The sequence below is a fragment of the Micromesistius poutassou genome (genome assembly GCF_964030765.1).
Source record: "Micromesistius poutassou genome assembly, chromosome: 10".
Classification (NCBI taxonomy): Eukaryota; Metazoa; Chordata; class Actinopteri; order Gadiformes; family Gadidae; genus Micromesistius; species Micromesistius poutassou.
Window position 1 is genome coordinate 10,988,308 of NC_140280.1, and position 25,851 is coordinate 11,014,158.

The 25,851-nt window shown below is 47.7% G+C and overlaps 2 protein-coding genes across 2 annotated transcripts; both read right to left on the reverse strand.

Annotated features, from left to right (window-relative positions):
* Nucleotides 1-8,561: 8,561 nt before the first annotated feature.
* On the reverse strand, nucleotides 8,562-17,146 carry LOC311354168 (protein yippee-like 2). Its single transcript, XM_084473965.1, has 5 exons — nucleotides 17,018-17,146; nucleotides 13,483-13,633; nucleotides 11,574-11,617; nucleotides 9,619-9,727; nucleotides 8,562-9,028 (listed from the first exon to the last, which is right to left on the reverse strand). The coding sequence occupies exons 2-5, from the start codon at nucleotides 13,588-13,590 to the stop codon at nucleotides 8,939-8,941; spliced, it is 351 nt and encodes a 116-aa protein (XP_084330091.1). The 5' UTR covers nucleotides 13,591-13,633; nucleotides 17,018-17,146; the 3' UTR covers nucleotides 8,562-8,938.
* Nucleotides 17,147-17,870: 724 nt separating this feature from the next.
* smg8 (SMG8 nonsense mediated mRNA decay factor) lies at nucleotides 17,871-21,798 on the reverse strand. Its single transcript, XM_084474590.1, has 4 exons — nucleotides 20,259-21,798; nucleotides 19,855-20,000; nucleotides 18,706-19,620; nucleotides 17,871-18,599 (listed from the first exon to the last, which is right to left on the reverse strand). The coding sequence occupies exons 1-4, from the start codon at nucleotides 21,757-21,759 to the stop codon at nucleotides 18,372-18,374; spliced, it is 2,790 nt and encodes a 929-aa protein (XP_084330716.1). The 5' UTR covers nucleotides 21,760-21,798; the 3' UTR covers nucleotides 17,871-18,371.
* Nucleotides 21,799-25,851: the final 4,053 nt, after the last annotated feature.

The following is a 25,851-nucleotide window of genomic DNA, read 5'->3' on the forward strand; positions in this document are numbered from 1 at the left end:
AGTCCCTCAGTTGTCCTAGTCCCTCAGTTGAGGTATGAAATCGGCCATTATTTCCAAAGGCTGAATTGTAGCCTAACCTTTCCTTCTTGTATTTTTTTCTAGTATTTTCCTTTCCCTTTTCCTTTTTGCCGTTTTCCTTTGTTTTTGGATCGAAGACCTCCTTATGCCTGGTGATGTAAAAATAAAAATATCACAATATCGTCATTTTTGCCTCTCTGCTGCTTATTGTGCCGACCCTTAAGACCCTCGACACTCTACCCTTTAACATTTGGTGGCAGTGGTGGGATCCAGTAGTCCGCTAGGGTCAGCTGAAGCGCAACAATGTCACAACGGACCTGGAAAGGCACTGCCGCGGCACTGAGAGCAACCAACACAGATGCAACACCAGCAACCTCTTCGGCGCCCTCTTCGACTCCGGATGGTGACACCCAGCCCAGGCCACACTCGGCACCCCCAGAAGACCGCATATCCAGGCTCGAGTTCGCAATAACGTCCTACTTCCAGGCCCAGCAAACCAGGGAGGAACGACAGGAACGGGAGACGCAGCTGCAAAACCAGAGATGGCGGTCACTGCATCACCAGCTCCAACAGCTGCAGACACTGGTGAACACCGACAGCCTGGATCGTCAGTCCCCGGAAGAAGAGGAAGATGCACAGGGACCACCCGACTTTGCCCCGCTGCCAAACCCTCGTCCTGGCTCTTCACAGACGACGTCACGTCCCGCCAGCAATGTGCCCAGGCCGGACACCGCGTCACGGTCGTCCAGCCCTCTCCCGGATACCCCAAGGCCATACCAGCCATACCATACGGCCAGCGCCGTTCAGATGGAGTCCACCCAAGATGACCCCATACACTGAAGACGAGGACATCGAACATTATTTGACCGCGTTTGAGAGGATTGCTCTCGCAAGCCAGTGGCAAATGGAAAGTTGGGCACTGTATCTTGTCCCCCTGTTGTCAGGGAAGGCCCGTGCGGCCTATGTGGCTATGGACATACTAGACACCAGAGACTATGCCAAGGTAAAGCAAGCCATCTTGGCAAAGTATGAAATTGACCCAGAGGCCTATCGCCACAGATTCCGTTCCATGGACTTCCTGGAGGATGAAACAGCGCGGGAACTTCAATCAAGACTCACTGACATCTACCGTAAGGGGATGTGTCCCACGGAAAAGACTAAAGAGCAGATCGGAGACGCAATCGTTCTGGAGCAGTTTCTCCGTATACTGAACCCGGAGCTGAGGGTGTGGGTTAAAGAACACAACCCACAATCCTCCAAGCAAGCCGCTGACCTGGCGGAGGCCTTTATTGCTGCCCGTCGACATAGCAAAGGCTACCAGCTCGGGAACCAAGAGGCAACAAACCGACACCCCCAAGGCGTCCAGCGGGACTTCGACAGAAAGCCGTCTGGTAGGTCTGTGGGTGGTGGTCGTGAGTTCAGGAGATCTAGTAGCCCCAATAGCAAGCCCCACCAGTCCAATCAGCCCACTAAGCCTAGGTTTAAAATAATCTGCCATAACTGTGGTCAGCCTGGCCATATCAAACCTGAGTGCCCTTTAGCGCCCACTAGAGATGCCAGATTGTGTTACACGCCATGTAATGGTTAAACTAAGGCAGCCCCTAGCTCTATGGATGCTTTTGGTGCAGAGGGAAAGTGTGGAAAGCCCTAATAGATTCAGGCAGTAGCCAGACATTTATCCAGCAAGCATGTCTGGGTCCAGATTGGTTAGTGGGACTGGGTAGCGTCAAAGTGCGTTGTATACATGGTGACGAGAGTGAGCACCAGACAGCGGACGTGCGGGTGGAGATTGAAGGACAGACCTACTTGCTGAATGTCGGCATAATGGATAAATATCCCTACCCTGTTGTTCTAGGGCAGGACGTGCCTGTGTTGGCGGAGTTATTGCAACATCACTTGCCCCAAGCAAGAAGTTATGTGTTAACTAGAGCTCAAGCTAAGGCTAACTCCACTGATGCAGATTCATGGCAGGAGTTACCCTTTCCTGTAGATTCTTCAGGGGGGAAAGATAGGAAACCCAAGTCAGTTAAAAGGAGGGAAAAAGTTTTAGGAATGCCAGTACAGCAGCTACCCCCACCGCCACTAGATGTTAGTGTGGTGGATGTTGCAGACTTTGGACAGGCACAGAAAGATGACGCTACATTGAGTACCTATTTCAATAGAGTGAAGAATGAAGAGGATGTTTCTAGGGCGACAGTATGTGGAAAAGTGTGCTTTGCGTTGAGAGAGGGGAAGCTGGTGCGTATAAGTGCTGAGGGAGAGCAACTAGTAGTCCCTAAGCCCCTGCGTACCGAAGTATTGAACCTAGCTCACAACATTCCCTGGTCAGGCCACTTGGGGCAACAGAAAACCCTAGACAGGATTGCTACCCGTTTTTACTGGCCTGGTGTATACCAGGAAGTGGTAGCTTTTTGTAAATCCTGCCCAACCTGCCAGCTCACTTCCCGTTCAAAAAGAGGCATGAAGGCACCTCTAGTCAACCTTCCCATCATCGATGTTCCCTTCGCTAGGATTGCGATGGATGTTGTAGGCCCCCTTGATAAGACTAGGGCTGGCCACCGGTACATCTTGGTAATATGTGACTACGCTACTCGCTATCCTGAGGCTTTCCCCTTGAGAAACACCAAGTCTAGACAGGTAGCGAATAGCCTAATACAGCTATTTTCACGGGTGGGGGTCCCTAGAGAGATCATAACAGATCAGGGCACAAACTTCAAATCTAGGTTCATGAAGCAAGTGTACTCCCTGTTAGGGATCAGGGGCATTAGAACTACGCCCTACCACCCACAGACCGACTGAATGGTGGAGCGCTTCAACCAAACGCTCAAAGCAATGAGCTGACCGCCTTCAGGGCCCCAACCGGGCTGTTCCACTTCACCATGATGCCGTTCGGATTACATGGCGCTGCGGCAACCTTTCAGCATTCATAGCTCAGTCATAGCTCATCGTGGTCTGAGCATTTGACCCACCTGGCCGACGTGTTCCAGAGGATCAAGGCTGCCGGACTGGTGGTCAATGCCAGCAAGTGTCAGCTGGCCAGACCTGAGGTTTGCTACCTTGGGGGTATGTTCTTGGCGGCGGTAACATTAAACGTCAGGTGAACAAGGTGAATGCTGTCCGAGGCTGCCCACCGCCCACCACCAAGAAGGGAGTGCGTTCCTTCCTGGGCTTGGTGGGGTGGTATCGGCGGTTCATACCCAGCTTTTCCACCAGGGCTGCCGTGCTGACCAACCTCACCCACAAATCAAGCGCCAACAAGGTGGTTTGGACAGAGGAGTGTGAACAGGCTTTCCAGGACCTTAAAGGCAGCCTGTGTCACAGACCAGTTTTGCAGAGCCCCAACTTCGACCTCCCCTTCACTGTCCAGACGGATGCCTCAGGACTGGGGCTGGGGGCAGTCTTGTTGCAGGGGGAGGGAGAGGAGAGGAGGCCGATCCAGTACATCAGCCGTAAACTCTTCCCCAGAGAGACTAGGTATTCCATAGCAGAGAAGGAGTGGACTCTTTCCCCACCAAGTAGTACTTCAGAGTGTCTAATGCCCACTTGATTGCCAGATCAAGTGGGCATTAGACACTCTGAAGTACTACTTGGTGGGGAAAGAGTTTGCGCTAGAGACTGACGACGGGGCACTGCAATGGATACATCGCATGAGGGACAGTAACGCCCGGATCACACGGTGGTATCTGTCGTTGCAGCCATACAAGTTTACTGTCCAGTACAAAGCTGGAAAGGACAGCACCAAACATTTCCCTAGTCTTTCCCTAGCGCAAAAATATTAATCCAAGCTAAACTCTCATGGCCGCTGTATAATGTCCGTTTAGGAGATATGCGATCGCCGCAATGTGTTTGCTTATTCACTGTGTAGAAGTATAAACTTCTCACAGCTGTATCAGCTGCTCTTTCCCGGCTGCTCCTAGGGAGCGAGCAAATGAAGCAGTCGCGTCTCCGGCAAATCAATTATGTTTATTTTGACATTTACTTTGTATGTAGTGGCATGTGTCCATGCTTGAATGTTCACTGTAAGGCTTGATGAAGCGATATTTGTTATAGGTACCTTTTTATCACTGTTTGACGCATATTAATAGGTTGATAGGTAAACACCCCCGTGTGTGTTCAGTATATTGGTATGTACCAATTTGGGGTGGGTCTGGCCAACATATATAAGTGATGTGTGATAGTGGGGCGAGAAGGATGAGAGGGACCGAAACTATGACGTACTGTCCTAGTCCCTCAGTTGCATGAGGTATGATATCGGCCATTATTTCCAAAGGACTGTTGTTTGGCTGAATTGTAGCCTAGCCTTTGCTTCTTGTATTTTTTTCTAGTATTTTCCTTTCCCTTTTCCTTTTTGCCGTTTTCCTTTATTTTTGGATCGAAGACCTCCTTATGCCTGGTGATGTAAAAATAAAAATATCACCACGTCATTTTTGCCTCTCTGCTGCTTATTGTGCCGACCCTTAAGACCCTCGACACTCTTTAACACCACATGGAGCTGTAGGCACTCGCCTCCTAACCTATGAGACATGAGCCCCACGGACAGTGTTCATAGTAGACTATTGGGTAAAACATTACAAGATAACCTATATACTAATATATCTTAAAATATATATATATATATATATATATATAAATACAAACCATTATATTACGTAAGATTCAATTTGATTATAATCGTATTATATTATTACATATGAATAGATATGAAACATCTAAACACAAGAGCTCCAGAGAAACGTCTGGAGGAAACCTGCTGCATCCAGGAGTACGTCTCCTGTCAGGGCTCCTAGGGAGCCTCTGAGGTAGAACGTCACTAGGGTGGAGGCTGAGGTAGAACCTCACTAGGGTGGAGGCTCTGAGGTAGAACGTCACTAGGGTGGAGGCTCTGAGGTAGAACGTCACTAGGGTGGAGGCTCTGAGGTAGAACGTCACTAGGGTGGAGGCTCTGAGGTAGAACGTCACTAGGGTGGAGGCTCTGAGGTAGAACGTCACTAGGGTGGAGGCTCTGAGGTACAATGTCACTAGGGTGGAGGCTCTGAGGTAGAACGTCACTAGGGTGGAGGCTCTGAGGTACAACGTCACTAGGGTGGAGGCTCTGAGGTAGAACGTCACTAGGGTGGAGGCTCTGAGGTACAACGTCACTAGGGTGGAGGCTCTGAGGTAGAACGTCACTAGGGTGGAGGCTCTGAGGTAGAACGTCACTAGGGTGGAGGCTCTGAGGTACAACGTCACTAGGGTGGAGGCTCTGAGGTAGAACGTCGCTAGGGTGGAGGCTCTGAGGTACAACGTCACTAGGGTGGAGGCTCTGAGGTAGAACGTCACTAGGGTGGAGGCTCTGAGGTACAACGTCACTAGGGTGGAGGCTCTGAGGTAGAACGTCACTAGGGTGGAGGCTCTGAGGTACAACGTCACTAGGGTGGAGGCTCTGAGGTACGTCACTAGGGTGGAGGCTCTGAGGTAGAACCTCACTAGGGTGGAGGCTCTGAGGTAGAACCTCACTAGGGTGGAGGCTCTGAGGTACAACGTCACTAGGGTGGAGGCTCTGAGGTAGAACCTCACTAGGGTGGAGGCTCTGAGGTAGAATGTCACTAGAGTGGAGGCTCTGAGGTAGAACGTCACTAGGGTGGAGGCTCTGAGGTAGAACGTCACTAGGGTGGAGGCTCTGAGGTACAACGTCACTAGGGTGGAGGCTCTGAGGTAGAACGTCACTAGGGTGGAGGCTCTGAGGTAGAACGTCAACGAGGCTAGAACGAGGCTCTGAGGTAGAACGTTCTACCTCTGAGGTAGAACGTCACTAGGGTGGAGGCTCTGAGGTAGAACCTCACTAGGGTGGAGGCTCTGAGGTAGAACGTCACTAGGGTGGAGGCTCTGAGGTAGAACCTCACTAGGGTGGAGGCTCTGAGGTACAACGTCACTAGGGTGGAGGCTCTGAGGTAGAACCTCACTAGGGTGGAGACTCTGAGGTAGAACCTCACTAGGGTGGAGGCTCTGAGGTACAACGTCACTAGGGTGGAGGCTCTGAGGTAGAACGTCACTAGGGTGGAGGCTCTGAGGTAGAACGTCACTAGGGTGGAGGCTCTGAGGTAGAACATCACTAGGGTGGAGGCGCTGAGGACTCACAAGGGCCCTTTGTCCAAAAGGGTCAGAACGCGGGCGTGGTGTTGGCAACACCATCCAAACACACACAGGCGCACACACAGGCACATATTCAGGGAGGCAGGCACACACACACACACACACACACACACACACACACACACAGGCAGGCATGCACACACACACACACACAGGCAGGCATGCACACATGCACAAACAGTTTTTACCTCAAATCGGAATATAAACTCATAATTATTGACATGCTGACATATTAACGTTTCCTCTATTGTAAAAATTATCAATAAACAAGCCCCAAAATAATGTGAAAATATATATATAATATATATAGATATTAACATAATATATTTGTCTATGTATATATATACTGTATATATATATATACATATATATATAAACATATTTATATATATTTATGTTTAGAGATGAGTGAAGAAGCTTTGACACTAAGATGTGTGAAGCTTTAATAGTGTTATGAATGTATGAAGACCGCATCTAGAGATACAGAAGAAAGAGATTTGATAGCGGGGTGGAACAGTGTCATTTGATTGGGCCTTTTTTTATTAGTATTTTTTTTGTTTTGGTAAGTAGTAAGAACAGAGGAGCTGTATTGAAATGATCCTATACTGGAACATAAATCAATTAACCAGAATTTAAAATCACAAAAAGCAGCTCTGTCATGTGATCTGAACCAGTGTCTGAATGGACTTGAAAACGGCACCACAACGCAGACACATGAAGCACTGGTCTCAATGGAATACACGTCTTTATTGTCTGTTATATTGTCATCTCAGTTCTTTGCAAATTATTCTCAAAATCTCAATAAATATATTGTTCTCAAAGTATAAAAGAAAGTAGGAAAACTATCTAATGAGCAAGGCTCAGTACAGACAGTATGCAACAATCTCCAAATATGAACTGAATGGGATTCAATAAATAGAACACTGAATATGGCTATATAAAATGAAGATACATCTCAAATATCAATAGCACACACAGAAAGGCCTGCTTTCCAAATGAACTGAGGGAAAACCACAATCCTTTACTTAGAATGGTGAACTTTAAGTATGAATGAGGTTGGCCGTTTGGTAAACTTAACCTTAACAGTCTTTGGTCCACACAGAACAGAGGTCCTCTAATGAGGAGGGTCATCATCTCAGTTACATTCTGTGGTTTCCTCTCAACGCTTCAACGCTAAAGTCATCGGGCTGAACATGGTACATTTGGTATACATCCGTCGGTGAAACAAAAGACAGCAAATAATATCAAATAAAAACAAGAAAGAACCAAGCTAAAAACCAGCATGGGTAGAACTACAAACACCACAAGACACAAGAGTCACAGAAGTCTGTCCTAATTAAGTAACATGAATTAACCTTTTGTGCTAATGTTGCTAATGCTAATGCTGATGTTAGCATTAGCAATAGCATAGGATTATAAGATACTGCTTTTGCATATTTTTTAGACCAATTTATTTTTTGCTGTAAGATCAAACCGTGTTGACAGATTCAAAATCTGAATAAGCTAAGGGTGACATAACCTTTTTTAATTGGCCTCGCAATGAACGCAAAGACATTGTGCAGCCCTGATGGAGCGCACCTCACCTCCTCAGGAGCGGCTCTGTGCTCTACAACCTGACCTGACCTCCTCCAGGAGCGGCTCTGTGCTCTACAACCTGACCTGACCTCCTCAGGAGCGGCTCTGTGCTCTACAACCTGACCTGACCTCCTCAGGAGCGGCTCTGTGCTCTACAACCTGACCTGACCTCCTCAGGATCGGCGCTGTGCTCTACAACCTGACCTCACCTCCTCCAGGAGCGGCTCTGTGCTCTACAACCTGACCTCACCTCCTCAGGAGCGGCTCTGTGCTCTACAACCTGACCTCACCTCCTCAGGAGCGGCTCTGTGCTCTACAACCTGACCTCACCTCCTCAGGAGCGGCTCTGTGCTCTACAACCTGACCTCACCTCCTCAGGAGCGGCTCTGTGCTCTACAACCTGACCTCACCTCCTCAGAAGCGGCTCTGTGCTCTACAACCTGACCTCACCTCCTCAGGAGCGGCTCTGTGCTCTACAACCTGACCTCACCTCCTCAGGAGCGGCTCTGTGCTCTACAACCTGACCTAAAGGACTACAGCTCAGATCACCTTTCTGATCGCTACACTTGAATGCTGGATAAAAATAAAAATACCCAAAACATGTACTGACTAAAGATTCAGAAAGGGTTTTGGTATGTAACACCTATTACATAATACGAGAATAACTTAGAACACATACTTTGAATAAATAGCATAATACAATATACCAAAAAAATCCATCTGTTCTTTGAAAGATAACAGTTACTCATCCAACAGCTTCAGATAACTGCAGCATATATACATTTTTATCACAGATGCTGATATGTTACCAGGGCCTTGGCCTTAGCCATGGTCCTATACCATGGCTATGGCCAATGCTTCAAGGAAACATTGACTATTGATGTGTGACATCACATGGATCAGGTACTAGTCCTAAGGTCAAAGGGCACAGCCCCTTTAGTTGTATAACATGTCTGGGCTTAGTCCACGTGAAGTCAAACTACTAAATGAATGCTTATTATTCTCCCCCATGAAGACCACTATGAGAACAATACCCCCACTACATTCATCATGTTCTTGTTTAACTCACAAGACCTCCAAACTCACCAGCAAACACACAACACACGCGCACACGACAGCCTTCAGTCACGTGTGAGGTGTAGACTCTGACCCTGGTGACCTCACCTGGAACGAGCTCCTGTGAGCCAATCAGCCGTCTGCTGACCCTGTGGCCTCAGTCCCAGCCGTTGTCTTTGATCATGTGGGCCAGCTCGATGATGAATTTACCCTCCTTGTATTTCTGACTGCTTTCAAATGCATGTTCCTGCAGAGGACAGAAAGAGAGCAGAACAGACAGTGGCTGGTGAGCGCTTGGTTCATGGTGAGCGCTTGGTTCATGGTGAGCGCTTGGTTCATGGTGAGCGCTTGGTTCATGGTGAGCGCTTGGTTCATGGTGAGTGCTTGGTTCATGCTGAGCACTACACTGATTTTAAACTGGTAAGAAGTATGGTCAATTCACATAGATTGTTAATCCTAAGCCGATACATCTCATGATCGTGGAAATTAATTATTATGGGGGCATTATCACTGTATAAACGGTTACAGCATCGTTTGAAATCAACAATTGATTTCAAATTAATTCCCACATTTTTGAGCAGGAAAGTGAGTTTATAATTCATTTTTAGCACATAGCATAGAGGTGCCTTGCCCACTGCCCCAAACAACGACCAACACAACCAACTGGTGTTCCTGTGGTGTTCTTAGTGAACGTCTTTAGCCAGCAGTCCCTAGTTGGTTGTGGGGCTGAAGCAGAGTCCAGAGGACCAGCTGTAGTTCTAGTTGACTGTGGTTGGTAGTAGCAGAGTCCAGAGGACCAGCTGTATCTCTAGTTGGCTGTGGTTGGTTGTAGCTCACGTATTTCCAGCCCAGCGTGGTCCTGCAGCTCTCACAGAAGATGTCTGCCACGGCGTGGAGCCCAGTCAGCAGCAGGCGCTCTTCTGCTGGACCACAGCCCACGTTAACACTAGAGAGACCAGGAGAGAGACCAGGAGAGAGACCAGGAGAGAGACCAGGAGAGAGAGACCAGGAGAGAGACCAGGAGAGAGACCAGGAGAGAGACACCAGGAGAGAGTGAGCAGGGGGCTGCATGGGTCGCTCTGAACACAGGACACTGTTGGTAATAATAATAATAATAATAACAATAATAATAATAAAAAACTGCCTAGAGAGGTCACATGATCTCTTTTTATTGATATTAAAGTACAACAGATATAATATTATTCTTAATATTAATACAGTATTAAGTTTAATGCTGACATGTTATCATCCTCAGAAGCGCTTTATTAGCCATGAAACCCACTACGAATATACATTCAGCATCTCCAGCATCAAGAGGGGCATATTTATACTATAGTTTACGACACTACACTAAACTACACTAAACTACACTACACTATACTACACTATACTACACTACACTATACTAAACTACACTATATTACATTATACTATACTACACTAAACTACACTACACTATACTACATTATACTATACTACACTACACTAAACTACACTATACTACATTATACTATACTACACTACACTAAACTACACTACATTATACTACACTACACTACACTACATTATACTATACTACACTACACTAAACTACACTACACTATACTACATTATACTATACTACACTACACTAAACTACACTACACTATACTATACTACACTACACTATACTACATTATACTACACTACACTAAACTACACTACATTATACTACACTACACTACACTATACTACATTATACTACACTACACTAAACTACACTACACCAAACTACACTACACTACATTATACTAAACTACACTACACTATACTACATTATACTATACTACACTACACTACACAACACTATACTACATTATACTATACTACACTACACTAAACTACACTAAACTAAACTACACTAAACTACACTACATTATACTACACTACACTAAACTAAACTAAACTACACTACACTAAACTACATTATACTACACTACACTAAACTAAACTACACTACACTAAACTACATTATACTACACTACACTAAACTACACTACACTAAACTACATTATACTACACTACACTAAACTAAACTACATTACACTAAACGACATTATACTACACTACACTAAACTAAACTACACTACACTAAACTACATTATACTACACCACACTACACTAAACTAAACTACACTATACTACACTATACAAAACTACACTACACTATACTACACTATACTAAACTACACTAAACTATACTACATTACACTACACTGCACTATACTACATTATACTGTACTACACTACACTATACTACACTGTACTACACTACAATATACTACGATATACTACACTACACTGTACTACACTATACTACAGTATACTACACTACACTGTACTACAGTATACTACAGTATACTACACTACACTATACTACACTACACTGTACTACACTATACTACAGTATAATACACTACACTATACTGTACTACACTATACTACAGTATACTACACTACACTATACTATACTACACTATACTACAGTATACTACACTACACTGTACTACACTACACTGTACTACACTATACTACAGTATACTACACTACACTGTACTACACTATACTACAGTATACTATACTACACTGTACTACACTACAATACACTATGGGTGCAAAAGTGAAATGGCACAGAGATTAAAGTACAGATATCAGGCTGCAGCCTATTTTGCAGACTGTTTCAACAATTTAATAATACTTAATAATAAAGATATCAAGTGTAGGGTGAGGGTGAGATAAAGAGGAACACTTACACGGCATTGAAGAGGTACGCTCTACCTTGACTTCCTTGGAATGACTGAGAGAAAGAGAAACCCAGAGAAAGGTGTTCAGTTAAAGTGTTACTGTGGACCTCAAACTAAACATCATAGCAGGACATTCCCCAGAACAGACCCCCAGACCTCAGAACAGACCTCCACAGACCTCCAGACCCCCCCAGACCTCCAGACCCCCCAGACCTCCAGAACAGACCCCCCCAGACCTCCAAGAACAGACCTCCAGAACAGACCCCCCCAGACCTCCAGACCCCCCAGACCTCCAGACCCCCCCAGACCTCCAGAACAGACCTCCAGAACAGACCCCCCCAGACCTCCAGAACAGACCTCCACAGACCTCCAGAACAGAACCCTGGAGACTGGAGAGACTGGATCTCTTGTCGCAGAATAATAATAACGTGGCAAACTTCCCCAGTAATGAAATGTAATCCCCACTCCTTTGAATAGCAGTGAACAAACAACCATTCACTCTACACAGCTGTGCACGACAATGACCCACAAGAACCAGGAACGACTTGTGTGGAAAGGTTTTACTTGATGTTTTAAGATAAAACACTTTGCCACTGAACCAGTTCCACTTTCAATGCCTCCATTGAGGACGGGATGGATTGTTGTCGTCTTTTCTCAGAACCTGGGCTGTTTTTCGACCTCCCTAAAAGTAAACCATCTAAATACCTAGAGCCAGAGAATGAACACATCACATCGTATTTACCAACATCAACCTTGTTCATGATGAGAGTCTGTTGGAGGGGGAACCATGAAGATAAGGAAGTGAGACCTTTACAGAACCTTTCTCCTAATCACAATATGAGGCCACACTCTTTGTTTTGTAAGGTAGAGATTTTATTTCCACCACATACATGCATGCACACGCACGCACGCACGCACGCACGCACACACACACACACACACACACACACACACACACACACACACACACACACACACACACACACACACACACACACACACAGCACACCCACTGCAATGAAGTCCCTCCTTGTTCACATTATAATAGTGTCAAATGTATATAATATATCTAGAATTCAACCAACTTCGCATGTTATGCACACATCACAACTTGCTTTAACTGCCACCGCCGAGCCTGGGCCAGTGGCCAGTGGCGGCGGTGCTGAGAGCAGCCACCAGGGACACACGTTGAGCTGGGCCTCTTCCCCAGCCACACCTCCTGGCCCTGATAGGACGTGACCTTTGTGTCACTGTGTGTAGGACAGACTGCCCCCTTCACTTCACCAGGCTTATCCATCCTAATCCCTTCTACCGTTGGGGTTGAGAAGAGACACTATTGACCATCCAAGGATAAATGACCATTGTGTGTTCATTCCTCAACCCCGTCACGGAGGATGGAGTTAACAGCCATCCTTCATTATGAGAGGTCTGCTTGGAGTCCTTTCTCTCAAACCACAGACAACCGTTAGTTAAAACTCCTCTGATGGCCGTCCTCTAACAGACTATTTATACACAATCACTGCATTGGTGTGTAGGAGTATATTTTGGTGAAAGCAACTGCAGGCGTGATGTATGCTTGTCATTCTTGGACCACATCTTAGCTACAACCATTTAGCCTTTTATTTTAGGATGAGTCGTCTGGGGGACCGTAAAACTAACTGTGGCCCCGAGCTAAGTTTAGTAGCATTCATTCATTCTATGTTTCATTTTCTTAAATATTTACTACTACTGTCCTGATCGTTCTACTGGGACACTCACAACTCCAGTCTGGGGCGTTCCATCTTATACACATGTTGACCACAAACAACCTGGTGAGAGCAGAGAGGAGCTCCAGTGACTTGTGTGATGAAGGGACAGCAGCTGTGAGGTCAGTGCCTTGGATATGAGTTCACCGTGGTTGGCCAGGTGAGGTCAGTACCTTGGATATGAGTTCATCGTGGTTCGCCAGGTGTGCGCGGCAGTGGATACAGCTGTAGGTGCGGTGGCAGCTGGGAAGGTAGGCCTGGAAGGTTTTCGAACGCGTCATCCCAGTTGAAGCGTGGAGGCGACCGGCCGGGGGCCCGGGGTGGCTGGAGGGGGAGTGGAAGGGAGTGACAGAAGAGCTACTTTCTAATTGGCTCACTTGTGGAAACAGAATGTGCCGGATAATCACTATTGGATGAATCAATTCAATTACGAATTACGAAAGAAAACTGCAACATGCATCATGGGATAAAGTGCATTAAAAGGTGTGCATCAGCGGTACACTACTCTTATGATGCATTATGGGTAGTATTAAGTATAGTGTACCATGTGAGGCACCAGGGGAGAGGAAGCGTGTGTAGCTAGTGTGTGGAAGTAGCTCTCCTCTCTATCACAGTTCAACCAGAGAGAGGTTAGACACAGCATACACACCAACAGAGTGTCCATCTCCATGTGAATGCATATTGCTAAACCAATGATTGTAAAGCGACCACAGCAATGCAGGGGAAAAGGTGATATAAACCGATAAGATACATCATCAAAACACCTTAGTATGGTTAATCATCTCCCACCGAGCTGGGACAGGTGGACAGGTGGACAGGTGGACAGGTGGCTGCTGGGCGGGACTGGTCCACTGGGCTGGACCAGTCTGGACCGGTGGACCGGTCCAGCCCAGTGGACAGGTGGCTGCTGGGCGGGACTGGTCCACTGGGCTGGACCGGTCTGGACCGGTGGACTGGTCCAGCCCGGTGGACTGGTGGACAGGTGGCTGCAGCTGCTGCAGCTGCCAGAATGTTCAGCAGTAAAACACTCTTCACTTCCCCCCCTGGACACCAGGACAACGTGCTGACTCAGGGGCTGACCAGAGGCACAATTGAGATGGGTGGAGGGGGGTGGAGGGGGTCATACTGTGAAAGGAAGTGCTGAGGTGAGGACATTATGGGGCAGAGGAGAGGGCAAGGGTCAAATGTGCTATCTGACACTGAACAGAAAAATAGGGCTCCGTGAGTAGTGTGTGTGTGTGTGTGTGTGTGTGTGTGTGTGTGTGTGTGTGTGTGTGTCTGTGTGTGTGTGTGTGTCTGTGTGTGTGTGTGTGTGTGTGTGTGTGAACTGACCAATAATCAAGGCATACTGCATTGCAGGTGGGCCAATTCAGTTTAAGAAAGTTATATATTTCAAATATCTCTTGTCAACGGGATGATAAGTGAAGACAGAGGCGTTGAGCGACAGTAAACCTCTCCTACTGTTGACAATGACTGAATGTTAGAGCCATGGCTGTCTCTGTGTTCATACTCAAATGAATGGATGTTTGTATAATAGTGTAACAAATAATAGTGTATTAATTATGTTATTGTTCAAAGCAGAGCTCAACTAATTTCCCACAGGGACAATGAAATATCGCGTATCACCTTGCGCACTTACACAGATGCACTAACACACTCACACAAACCCCCCCCCACACACACACACGCACGCACGCACGCACGCACGCACGCACACACACACACACACACACACACACACACACACACACACACACACACACACACACACACACACACACACACACACACACACACACACACACACACACACACACACACACACACACACACACACACACACACACACACACTTGATTGTCCCCTGGCGGTTTCCTACCAGTTTTCAAAACAAGTCTTTAACTAGCCTAGCATGGCTAGTAGGCACCATCAGGCAACCAAAACAATATTATCAACACTTTAGGTGTACCTCTGATCAATAAGTGGAATGTTAAATGTTCATTCATTAAGTATTTAATTTATCACCTTAAGGCGATTGTTCAAACCACAATAGTCATAATTACGGATTAATTACCAAATCACCATAGAGTATTTTAGAGAGATATGTCTCTCACTTGTTTCTGTCTCTTTCAACAAGCTAAAAGAAAGTCAAAGTATCTATTTGAGAGAGGAGAAAATGGGTCTAATGGCAAATGATATATTTACTCTGGGAAATGTTGTGTTTACTCTGGGAATTGCAGAATATACTCAGGGAAGTTAAGTCTGTAGCCCATACCCTTATGGCTCCTACTTCTGTACAGCTGCCAGCCATGACTGAGAACTGAACTGACAATCAAAGTAAATGTATTTGGGTTGGTTCTGTAGTAGTAGTACTTTGTAGTTATGCAGTAGTACTTAGTTTACAGTGGATATACTAAATGCCGTGTGAAGGAAGCAAGATAAATACAAATAACAGTTCATCATTGTTTCCATTATGTTTGGACTGGGATTGTCCGCCATGTGGACCCTGGCAGATTGTATTATGGGGTCCACAATGCTAACCATGTGGGCCACATTGGAGATTATTGTTTCATTCAAATATTATAATGGCTGTAAAAACAAAAAACATGCTTAGAAATGTGTCTTAAACTTTCTCTCTGTTCTTTCCCGGTTTTGTTCACAACATTTGGAAATTAAGTGTGACTTAACTTTTTGCCTCAAAAAGACTGTCTCAACTATACAGACGGGTGCATCACAGACGCTAGTGACGAACAAGTGGACCAGCTAGGGTTTCTTCAATCCCAATCGCCAATAATCATTCTCAAGCACTCAGTCAGCATAGACTGGTGGGTGGGAATGGTTATTGTGTTTTAATCTGACTCTTTGAAAGAAGCAATAATAACCCTTTAAATGTTCATCAAAAAACACAATAAACAGGTCACATATTATCCCAACAGTGGACTGGAAATCCTCAGCATTTCCAATTCTGCAGCTAGGAATGGACTCTATCAACAAACTGCAGTGAGGCGGTGTGGGTTGTTTTAACCAGTAGGCCTACCTACCTGGTACACCCTTCAGGGCTACTACCAGGAATGGATGTGTGCATTTGGTGGTACTGGCAAAACACAGCTGTACAATTCCTTAATACTTAATAATACCGTATCTGTTGGAGTAAAAAGGTTTGTACGTTATCAAAGACAGTTACCTAAATGAACGTGCAAATTGACCACTTATTCTTTGTCAATTTCTGAATCAATGACGAAATGTGCACGTTAAAAAATGATAAATGAATACGTGTAATCATCATTATAAGTATCATTAGACCTACTACCGTTCAAATAAAAACATGAATATGATCCTCGTTGTGACTTTCACCATACTTTTGTCCCATCAGCAGCCACACCGCCATGCAACAGCCCTGCTTGTGATGTCACACCATGGAGGTGCAGAGCTCCAGGCTCCTGGAGCTCCAGGCTCCAGGCGCCTGGAGCTCCAGGAGCCTGGCGCTCCAGGCTGCACCATGATGCTCCTCAACGGGTCTCCAACGACCAGAGCCTCGGACATCCAGTGAGGACGATGAGACACTCGAGTGTCGTCCCGCAGTGAGGACGACACTCGAGTGTCGAGCGTTAATAACGATCGGCACTAGGTCAACTTTCCACACTAGTCGTGTTAATTGTAGCAATATAAAAATAAAAAAAAAAAGGTGAATGGCACGCGATAAATTACCTTATATTTAGAAAGACAAAACACGTTCAAACTGTTTCGCCTTGTTTGCCAAGTACTCGTTGATCCGCTGTTTTAATCCTCCATGCAGCTTGCCACGTTACTTCTTAAATGTTAACTTTAGGAATCGATATGCATCTGCAGACGTCAATGGGAAATTCTGTACAACAAAGCATGAAAGTTGATGTTATTACGGTTCATCGTCACGGCTGTTGAGTGGCAGCTATTCGTAGCCAATCAGAATTGATAGACGGCATAGCAACATCTTACCTATGAGAAAGAGGTGGAGTAAACGGACCAATCACAGTGCGCCGTGAATTTAACGCAAACGGACTTTATTTTTGGTCGATCACGAAAGGGATCGAAACATTTGGAATGGTTTTATCATTTGAATTACCAAATTTGTAACTGAATGCTTTCTCACTAGTTTCCGTAACTTTCATAATTAGCTTTCATTTGTTGACAAAATGTAACTCGCTATAATTGGAAATATAATTTCAAGAAGAATATCAGTATTGTTGAAGACAAAGAAAAAAACTAGTAGCTTCTATGTACAATATAGCCAGATGGTTGTTACCAAAACCCCTAATCTGGATATTAATCTCTTCTCCCTTTGACCATTCCAACAACAATATCGCTCCCTGGTGGCCAACATGTTAGACATTGTCGAGGCCCTGCACCTCACTAACGCGATCATTGCGCAGTTACCATATAACTTGCATTACTAAAGCACACACTTTCTTGAAATAAAAACATCTAAAAACAGGATTGTTGACCAAAGATGTAATATTTATTTGCTCATACACACAGCTCACTGTGAAAATCTGTGACGTCCACAAGTGATGAAGCTGTTCATGATACGATGGACAGAGGGGCCTTGGTGAAGCTGTTCATGATACGATGGACAGAGGGGCCTTGGTGAAGCTGTTCATGATACGATGGACAGAGGGGCCTTGGTGAACCTGTTCATGATACGATGGACAGAGGGGCCTTGGTGAAGCTGTTCATGATACGATGGACAGAGGGGCCTTGGTGAAGCTGTTCATGATACGATGGACAGAGGGGCCTTGGTGAAGCTGTTCATGATACGATGGACAGAGGGGCCTTGGTGAACCTGTTCATGATACGATGGACAGAGGGGCCTTGGTGAACCTGTTCATGATATGATGGACAGAGGGGCCTTGGTGAACCTGTTCATGATACGATGGACAGAGGGGCCTTGGTGAAGCTGTTCATGATACGATGGACAGAGGGGCCTCGGGGCCGTTAGCTCATGATCCTGACTGTCTAACAGCATGATTTGAGATTTGAGAGGGCCTATGGTGAGCGGAGGAGGAGCAGCGTGCTGATGTGAGCCTCAGCAGTGGAGCAGCTGTGGAGGAGGAGGGGTGACGGTGGCTGCCCTCAGGACGCCCCGCAGCACCTTGTAGGCGGAGAGGGGCTGGTTCTCCTTGGGCGGGTAGCAGGGCCCGCGCTCCGTCAGGTAGGAGTAGGGGAAGCGCAGCACCCACAGGCCGTCGGCCGGCAGCACCAGCTCCGTCCTCTCCGGGTGGAAGACGGGGCAGGGGGGGGGGCCGGGCTGCACCTGGGGAGAAACCAACCTTTTTACTGTTCTGGTGAAAGACATCAACGACATACGGCAGGACCACGCTGCGCCAACACAGAGCGGAGGGGCGGCGCGCCCAGCCTACCTGAGGGTTCAGAGTGATCTCCAGGGCCGCGTCAGGCACCACCACGTAGAGGCGCATCAGCTGGGCGTAGTGAGGCTTGAGGCCGCGGCCCTGCGCCGGCGAGGGGACGTAGAGGGGCATGTCTGTGTTGAGGACCCGGCTGGCCGGCTCCTTGGCGCCCCCGGGCCCCAGTACCTTCACCATCTTGTCAGGCCCCGAGCTGAGGAAGCGGCGGCCCCTGCTGTCCTCGTACTCAAAGCCCACGAAGGCCCGGGCCACGTCGTCCCGCCGCCGGCCCCGCCCCAGGCCCCCCGTGCTCCCGCGCTTCCCCACCAGGGACTTGTTGGGGGCGGGCCACGACGACACGCCTCCGTCAAGGGGCTCGGCCAATCCGGTGTCCTCTTCGGAGCTCCGGGAACGAATCACCAGGTCCCACGGCAGCAGGAAGGAGGAGCCGGGGAGGAAGCCTGGCTGCTCCAGGCCCGTGTGGCAGTTGTAGGACTTGGCCGGGCCCAGCTTGACCAGGGACCAGCTGGAGAACTTGGGGAGCAGCCCCTTGGGGCAGCCCGTGTGCAGCATCCCCGGGAGGTACTCCACGGTGGAGGGCTGGCGGTCCACCAGGCTGGGCCTCTTGGTGGACACGTCGCTGCCCTCCCCCTCCCCGTACGGCCCCATGCTGTCCGTGGACTGGCCCAGGCTGAGCGCCAGGCTCAGGCCCGTGCAGTCGGCGGGGGTGTGGACCACGCTGCCGGAGACGGCCGTGGCCGGCGTCGGCTCCTTCAGCTTCTCCGCGTCGCCGGCCGTGGAGCCCTCCGACCCGGGCCACGGCGCCTCCACGCAGGCCGAGGCGGGGGCCGGCGCAGGGTCCGGCGTGCTGGGCTCAAAGACGGGGAAGTCCACGCGCTCCAGCTTCACGCAGCATTTGTCCTCCACCATCTGAAAAGTAGTTAATCTGTTACTGGCTGTCATTATGGAAAACTGATCACTTTACGGACTCATTCTGTTCCAAATCAGGCCTTGGGCTCAACTATGTAGTGTTGTTTAAAACTAAACATTGGATGATATCCCCTTATGTTGTGTGATGGAGATCTCAAATTAATGGAACCAAGGAAACAACATGGAGGTCCAGGAACGGACAAAGTGAACGACCACCGAGTGATGTGCACTGACCAGGAAGAAGTCATAGTTGGCGGCCTGGACATCAAAGGGGTCGTCGCGGGGCGCCTGCTTGCGGCCACAGTTGCAGGCGCTGGTGGAGCGGCCGCGGCTGTTGTGGTGGAGGACCGGGGGGTTGTGGTCCACGTCAGGCTTCTCCCCTACAAACACACCAGAGCACCTCGTTCAATGACCAGATGTCTTCTCCCCTACCAACACACCAGAGCACCTCGTTCAATGACCAGATGTCTTCTCCCCTACCAACACACCAGAGCACCTCGTTCAATGAACAGCTGGGGCTGCAAACGTGGCGCTGTTGTCTTTAGCAGAAGAAACTGAATTGAACGAGCGGCCTTGATGTATTTGTGTGAAAGCGTTGTGTGGTGAAATGAAGAGTGAAGCAGATGTGAGGGCTTCACCGGGCTGTGGCAGGAGGTGGAACTTGTGAACACAATGTTGGTCGGTGAGACTGCGCTCTTCACACAGCTGGTGCCCGTTGCTCCAGAACTTGTAGCAGTCCTCGTGGAGCTGCAGGGCGTAGCGCTGGAAGGCCACGCCTCGGGCGTGCTGGCTGTAGACGCGCAGCGCCTGGGCCAGCTGGTTCTTGTGGACCGTGGTTGTGTAGTTGTGCGGCAGGTTGGACTGGTAGGCGCTGTGGGCCAGCGGCAGGGCTTTCTGGCAGCGGTTCTCAGAAAACTTTGCATCCGCATCGAGGAAGCCCTCCAAAACCTTCAGCTGGCTTTGCACTTTGAGAGCAGAGTCTGCGACATCCTCCTCGGTGTGGTGGATGAGGACCTGGTGCAGCTTGCACGCCACCTGGACCCACTTGGCGTAGGTCGGGAGCTCGAAGTGCGAAGGCTGCGGGTTGCGCCCAACACTGTCGTCAAAACCTTTTTTAGTCAATACTAGGTCTATGTGCTGCCAGAGGAACTCCTTCAAACTGCAGTCCACCAGCTGCCCACTGCCCCCGCTGTAGTCCACACTAGTGTGGGGCGGTCTGGTCGACCGGCGGACCTGCTGGTACCGCCGGGGGCCCGACAGCGGGCAGTTGGGGTCCTGTTCCCGCAGGGCGCAGCTGGACCGCAGGTGTCCGAGCAGCGCGCCCAGCGGGTCCTCGTCCGGCCCCGGGACCACGTACACGAACGCCTGGTTGGCGGGCACGCTGAACAAACAGTTGCTGCTCTGATTAGTAAGGACCCGGCTTTTGCGAAAAATTCGATAAATTTGGTCCTCCAAGGCGTGCTGGAGCCGCCTCCTCGGAGAGTGTTTCTTGGGCTTGTCTGAGGCTCCTGCCGCATCCGTTCCCGTCGGCACCTTCAACGCCCCGTTCATCTGGAACACGAAGAGCAGCCGCGGGGGGCACGGCCGGCAGCTGAGCTTCCACTCCTTGGAGACCTGAGAGTCTTTGAGCGCCGCGCGGACCAGCGGGAGGACCTTCTGCCGCAGGGCGTCCAGCGCGCGGAACAGCCGGTCGTAGCTGACGTCGAAGGCGCAGTTGGGCTGCACCAGGACGAGGACATGGCACAGCGAGAAGAGGTAGAGCAGGTGCAGACAGTGCTGCTTCTCCAGGCCCTTCCACCGGTCCTGGGCGTCCGAGTGCCCGAGCTCCCCGCTGAGCGCCTCGCAGGCCCGGAGGAGCTGGCGGTTGTCGTAGACTGACGTGAGCAGCAGGTACAGCACCCGGTGCTCCTGGCTGTACACGGCCTGGATGAGGTCCTCCGGGCGGGTCTCCTCCGCCCCTCCGAACAGAGAGAAGACGTGTCGGTCCGCCAGCGTGTTGATGAGGGACTCCTTCAGGACCCCCGTCTGCATCGCGCTTTTACCGAATATACCGAGCACACAGAGACCTTCGTCTTTATACAACGGGTCCTCTAATATCACGGACTGTACGAGTGCCTCCACACTAATAGAGAATGCCATGTTGGCCTACCCCACCTGGAGCCAAAACATAGGAACACAGCGACGCTCCTTCCGGGTCCGTCCTCTAAAAGCGTCCGTCCCAGTCCAGCCCTGAACAGGTCCTCGTAACAACGAACGGTCCGTTCTGCTGAACCCCAGAGCCAAATGTAGTGATTTTGGAAAACAGGACGACATTTTAATAATACATTTATTTGGGATATTAATATTATTCACCATAATATTATTATTATGGGGATATATTTTCAAACCCCAAAACCACATCCACTTTTTCAACGAGGCGGAGGAAAGCTGAGAACATGTTTTTCTCCATCATCATTCACCGACAAACGTTGGCCAGATGGCAGCAAAAGTAGCTTAAAGGTGACATATTATACCCCCAGGAGTGCTGGTATAATATGTTGGGTTAAATAGGTTAAAGATCCCATATCATGCTTGTTTAGGGTTAATAATTACATTTGGGGGTACTACTAGAACAGGGTTACCTGTATGTTAGAACCGCTCATTATTCTACTTCGTTTAAGAATGCTTGATTCTGATTGGCTGGGAGGAGGGCATTAACCCGGCAGGTTGCCCGCTGACTAAGCACAGCGTCATCAAATAGTAGATCAATACGCCGCTTGTATTTTTTTTATATCACAGAAATTTAAAACATGAGGTCCATTGTAAAAATAAACCTTGTTTAAAAAAGTTTCTAAAATGTGTCGGAAATCTATCGGAGGGTCAGTCGATACATAGTTTCACAAGCGAGACACAAGCCGTTTCTCAATACCAAGTACGCGGACTACGTACTCGCGGACTTGGAAGTATGTACTTGGCAAGTCCAGACTTTCAAGTACAGACTTCCGAGAACGCGAGTACGCACCTGCAATTGGAACAGCAGCGGACTCGATGATGCATCCTGGGATATTTAACGGTCTCAAGTCCACACGAGTCACCTCTGATGCATCCTCGGTAGAACGGCCTCATCGAGAACGCATCGAGAACACTTCCAGGTTTTACGACAGTACTTGCGTACTCGCGTACTTGGAATTGGAACAGTGCTTGGGCTACCACTGATGACGTTTACCGAGAACGCAAGTACACGAGAACACACGAGAACGCGAATTGAGAAACGGCTACAATGTAGCAACTACATTATTAAACTAGTGATCAGATGCAGCCTTGTGTGGTTGCTAACCATAACCGTAACCCTCACCATAACCATAACCGTAACCCTAATATTCATGATTCTTCCGGATTCCACCTACGAAAAATTTGCTAACGTTATTCACCGTAGTTCTAAAGGGGACTACTTTTTGAGGGAGATGAACTCAAACAGAGTATACATTTATTAAGCATGCAATACGAATAAGAAAAAGCAGAATTAGTAAAGTATTTGAATTGTTTTATTATGTTGGCAAGCAAGAAGTAGAATAAACGGGATAATCACCTCAAGGCAGGGCAATAAACAGTTTGATATGCCCGGCTCGTGGAAGGTTACTGTCCACTAGCCGGGCATATCAAACTGTTTATTGCCCTGCCTTGAGGTGATTATCCCTTACCTATTATCATCACTGTATCATCACACATTCTAGTGATGGGTCGTTCGCGAACGAGTCGGCTCAAAGAGCCGGCTCTTTTAAGTGACCGATGGGAGTCGGCTCCAGAACACGAGCCGTTGTCTTTTTTGTTCTCCCGCACTACAGCTGCAACATGCATTCATTCTATGCGTGCTATGCGTGTCACGGCGCATGCATGGCAGCCAGCAACCAATCACGAGAACAAGCAACGAGGAGCGGGGGATTTCGATGCGCGATACACGTTGCCTGTGACTGACAGGAGGAAAAGAGGAGAGAGACGAGTGCGAGCGTGTGAGTACAAGATGAATGAGACAAGGAAAAGAAGCAGCATTTGGATGCATTTTGATCAGTGTGAGAACACAAAGGTCAACACGCGCGCACGTGTCAAAATGAGCGTCGGAATTACGGCATGGCACCGTTATAAAAGGTATACAGTAAGCGGTAATATGAAGAGCCGTTTGGGAGCCGAAAGAGCCGGCTTGTTGGTGGCTTGTTGGTGAGCCGTTCCAAGAGATCCGGCTCACTAAAAAGAGCCGAAATTCCCATCACTAGTTCATTTCTCCCGAGTAGCTCAGTCGCCCACTCTGTTGCGATTGGTCGAACGCCCCCCCCCCCCCCCTCCATCACACAAACTGGGATACAATTAATGCTCACTCATATAATTATAAATGCTATATTCTAGCCTATACAATTATTCCAGATATACTTTTATGGTCACTTCAACTAAGTGCACTACATGAGGCAGTCGTTTGTTTGTTTTCTTGTCTATAGGCCTATAAAGAGAGACAGTCCTATAGAGAGACAGGCCTATAGAGAGACACAGTCCTATAAAGAGAGACAGTCCTATAGAGAGACAGGCCTATAGAGAGACAGGCCTATAGAGAGACACAGTTCTATAAAGAGAGACAGTCCTATAGAGACACAGTCCTATAGAGACACAGTCCTATAAAGAGACACAGTCCTATAGAGACACAGTCCTATAAAGAGACACAGTCCTATAAAGAGACACAGTCCTATAGAGACAGTCCTATAGAGACAGTCCTATAGAGACACAGTCCTATAGAGACAGTCCTATAAAGAGACACAGTCCTATAGAGACACAGTCCTATAGAGAGACAGTCCTATAGAGACACAGTCCTATAGAGAGACAGTCCTATAAAGAGACACAGTCCTATAGAGACAGTCCTATAGAGACACAGTCCTATAGAGACACAGTCCTATAAAGAGACACAGTCCTATAGAGACAGTCCTATAGAGACACAGTCCTATAGAGACACAGTCCTATAAAGAGACACAGTCCTATAGAGACACAGTCCTATAGAGAGACAGGCCTATAGAGACACAGTCCTATAGAGAGACAGTCCTATAGAGACACAGTCCTATAGAGAGACAGTCCTATAGAGACAGTCCTATAGAGACACAGTCCTATAGAGAGACAGTCCTATAGAGACAGTCCTATAGAGACACAGTCCTATAGAGAGACAGTCCTATAGAGACACAGTCCTATAGAGACAGTCCTATAGAGACACAGGCCTATAGAGAGACACAGTCCTATAGAGACAGTCCTATAGAGAGACACAGTCCTATAGAGACACAGTCCTATAAAGAGACACAGTCCTATAAAGAGACAGTCATATAGAGACAGTCCTATAGAGACACAGTCCTATAGAGACAGTCCTATAGAGACACAGTCCTATAGAGACACAGTCCTATAAAGAGACAGTCATATAGAGACAGTCCTATAGAGACACAGTCCTATAGAGACACAGTCCTATAAAGAGACACAGTCCTATAAAGAGACAGTCATATAGAGACAGTCCTATAGAGACACAGTCCTATAGAGACACAGGCCTATAGAGAGACACAGTCCTATAGAGAGACAGTCCTATAGAGACACAGTCCTATAGAGACAGTCCTATAGAGACACAGTCCTATAGAGAGACAGTCCTATAGAGACACAGTCCTATAGAGACACAGTCCTATAAAGAGACACAGTCCTATAAAGAGACAGTCCTATAGAGACAGTCATATAGAGACAGTCCTATAGAGACAGTCCTATAGAGAGACAGTCCTATAGAGACAGTCCTATAGAGACACAGTCCTATAAAGAGACACAGTCCTATAAAGAGACAGTCCTATAGAGACACAGTCCTAGAGACACAGTCATATAGAGACAGTCCTATAGAGACACAGTCCTAGAGACACAGTCATATAGAGACAGTCCTATAGAGACACAGTCCTATAGAGACAGTCCTATAGTTCTGTAGGCAGAAATAGCCACCAGCTCATGCTGTTCACTTGAGATTAATTTTGAGATGATTTTACGATGATCCTAGAGGGGAACGCGTAGTGTATGTTGTGTGTATGTTGTATGTTGTGTGTTGTATGTTGTGTGTATGTTGTGTGTATGTTTTGTGTTGTTGTTGTATGTTGTGTGTTGTATGTTGTATGTTGTGTGTATGTTGTGTTGTGTGTATGTTGTGTGTTGTGTGTATGTTGTGTGTATGTATGTTGTGTGTGTGTATGTTGTGTG

What these genes read in the sequence shown, in the direction of transcription:
- LOC311354168 (XM_084473965.1), bottom strand. Translation starts at nt 13,590, where the DNA reads ATGACGCGTTCGAAAACCTTCCAGGCCTACCTTCCCAGCTGCCACCGC. An exon ending in ACGATGAACTCATATCCAAG is followed by an intron (nt 11,618 to 13,482) that starts GTACTGACCTCA and finishes TCTTTCTCTCAG; the next exon opens with TCATTCCAAGGAAGTCAAGG. An exon ending in CCACGCTGGGCTGGAAATAC is followed by an intron (nt 9,029 to 9,618) that starts GTGAGCTACAAC and finishes TGTCCTCTGCAG; the next exon opens with GAACATGCATTTGAAAGCAG.
- smg8 (XM_084474590.1), bottom strand. Translation starts at nt 21,759, where the DNA reads ATGGCATTCTCTATTAGTGTGGAGGCACTCGTACAGTCCGTGATATTA. An exon ending in CCACCTCCTGCCACAGCCCG is followed by an intron (nt 20,001 to 20,258) that starts GTGAAGCCCTCA and finishes GTGTGTTTGTAG; the next exon opens with GGGAGAAGCCTGACGTGGAC. An exon ending in CCAACTATGACTTCTTCCTG is followed by an intron (nt 19,621 to 19,854) that starts GTCAGTGCACAT and finishes ACTACTTTTCAG; the next exon opens with ATGGTGGAGGACAAATGCTG.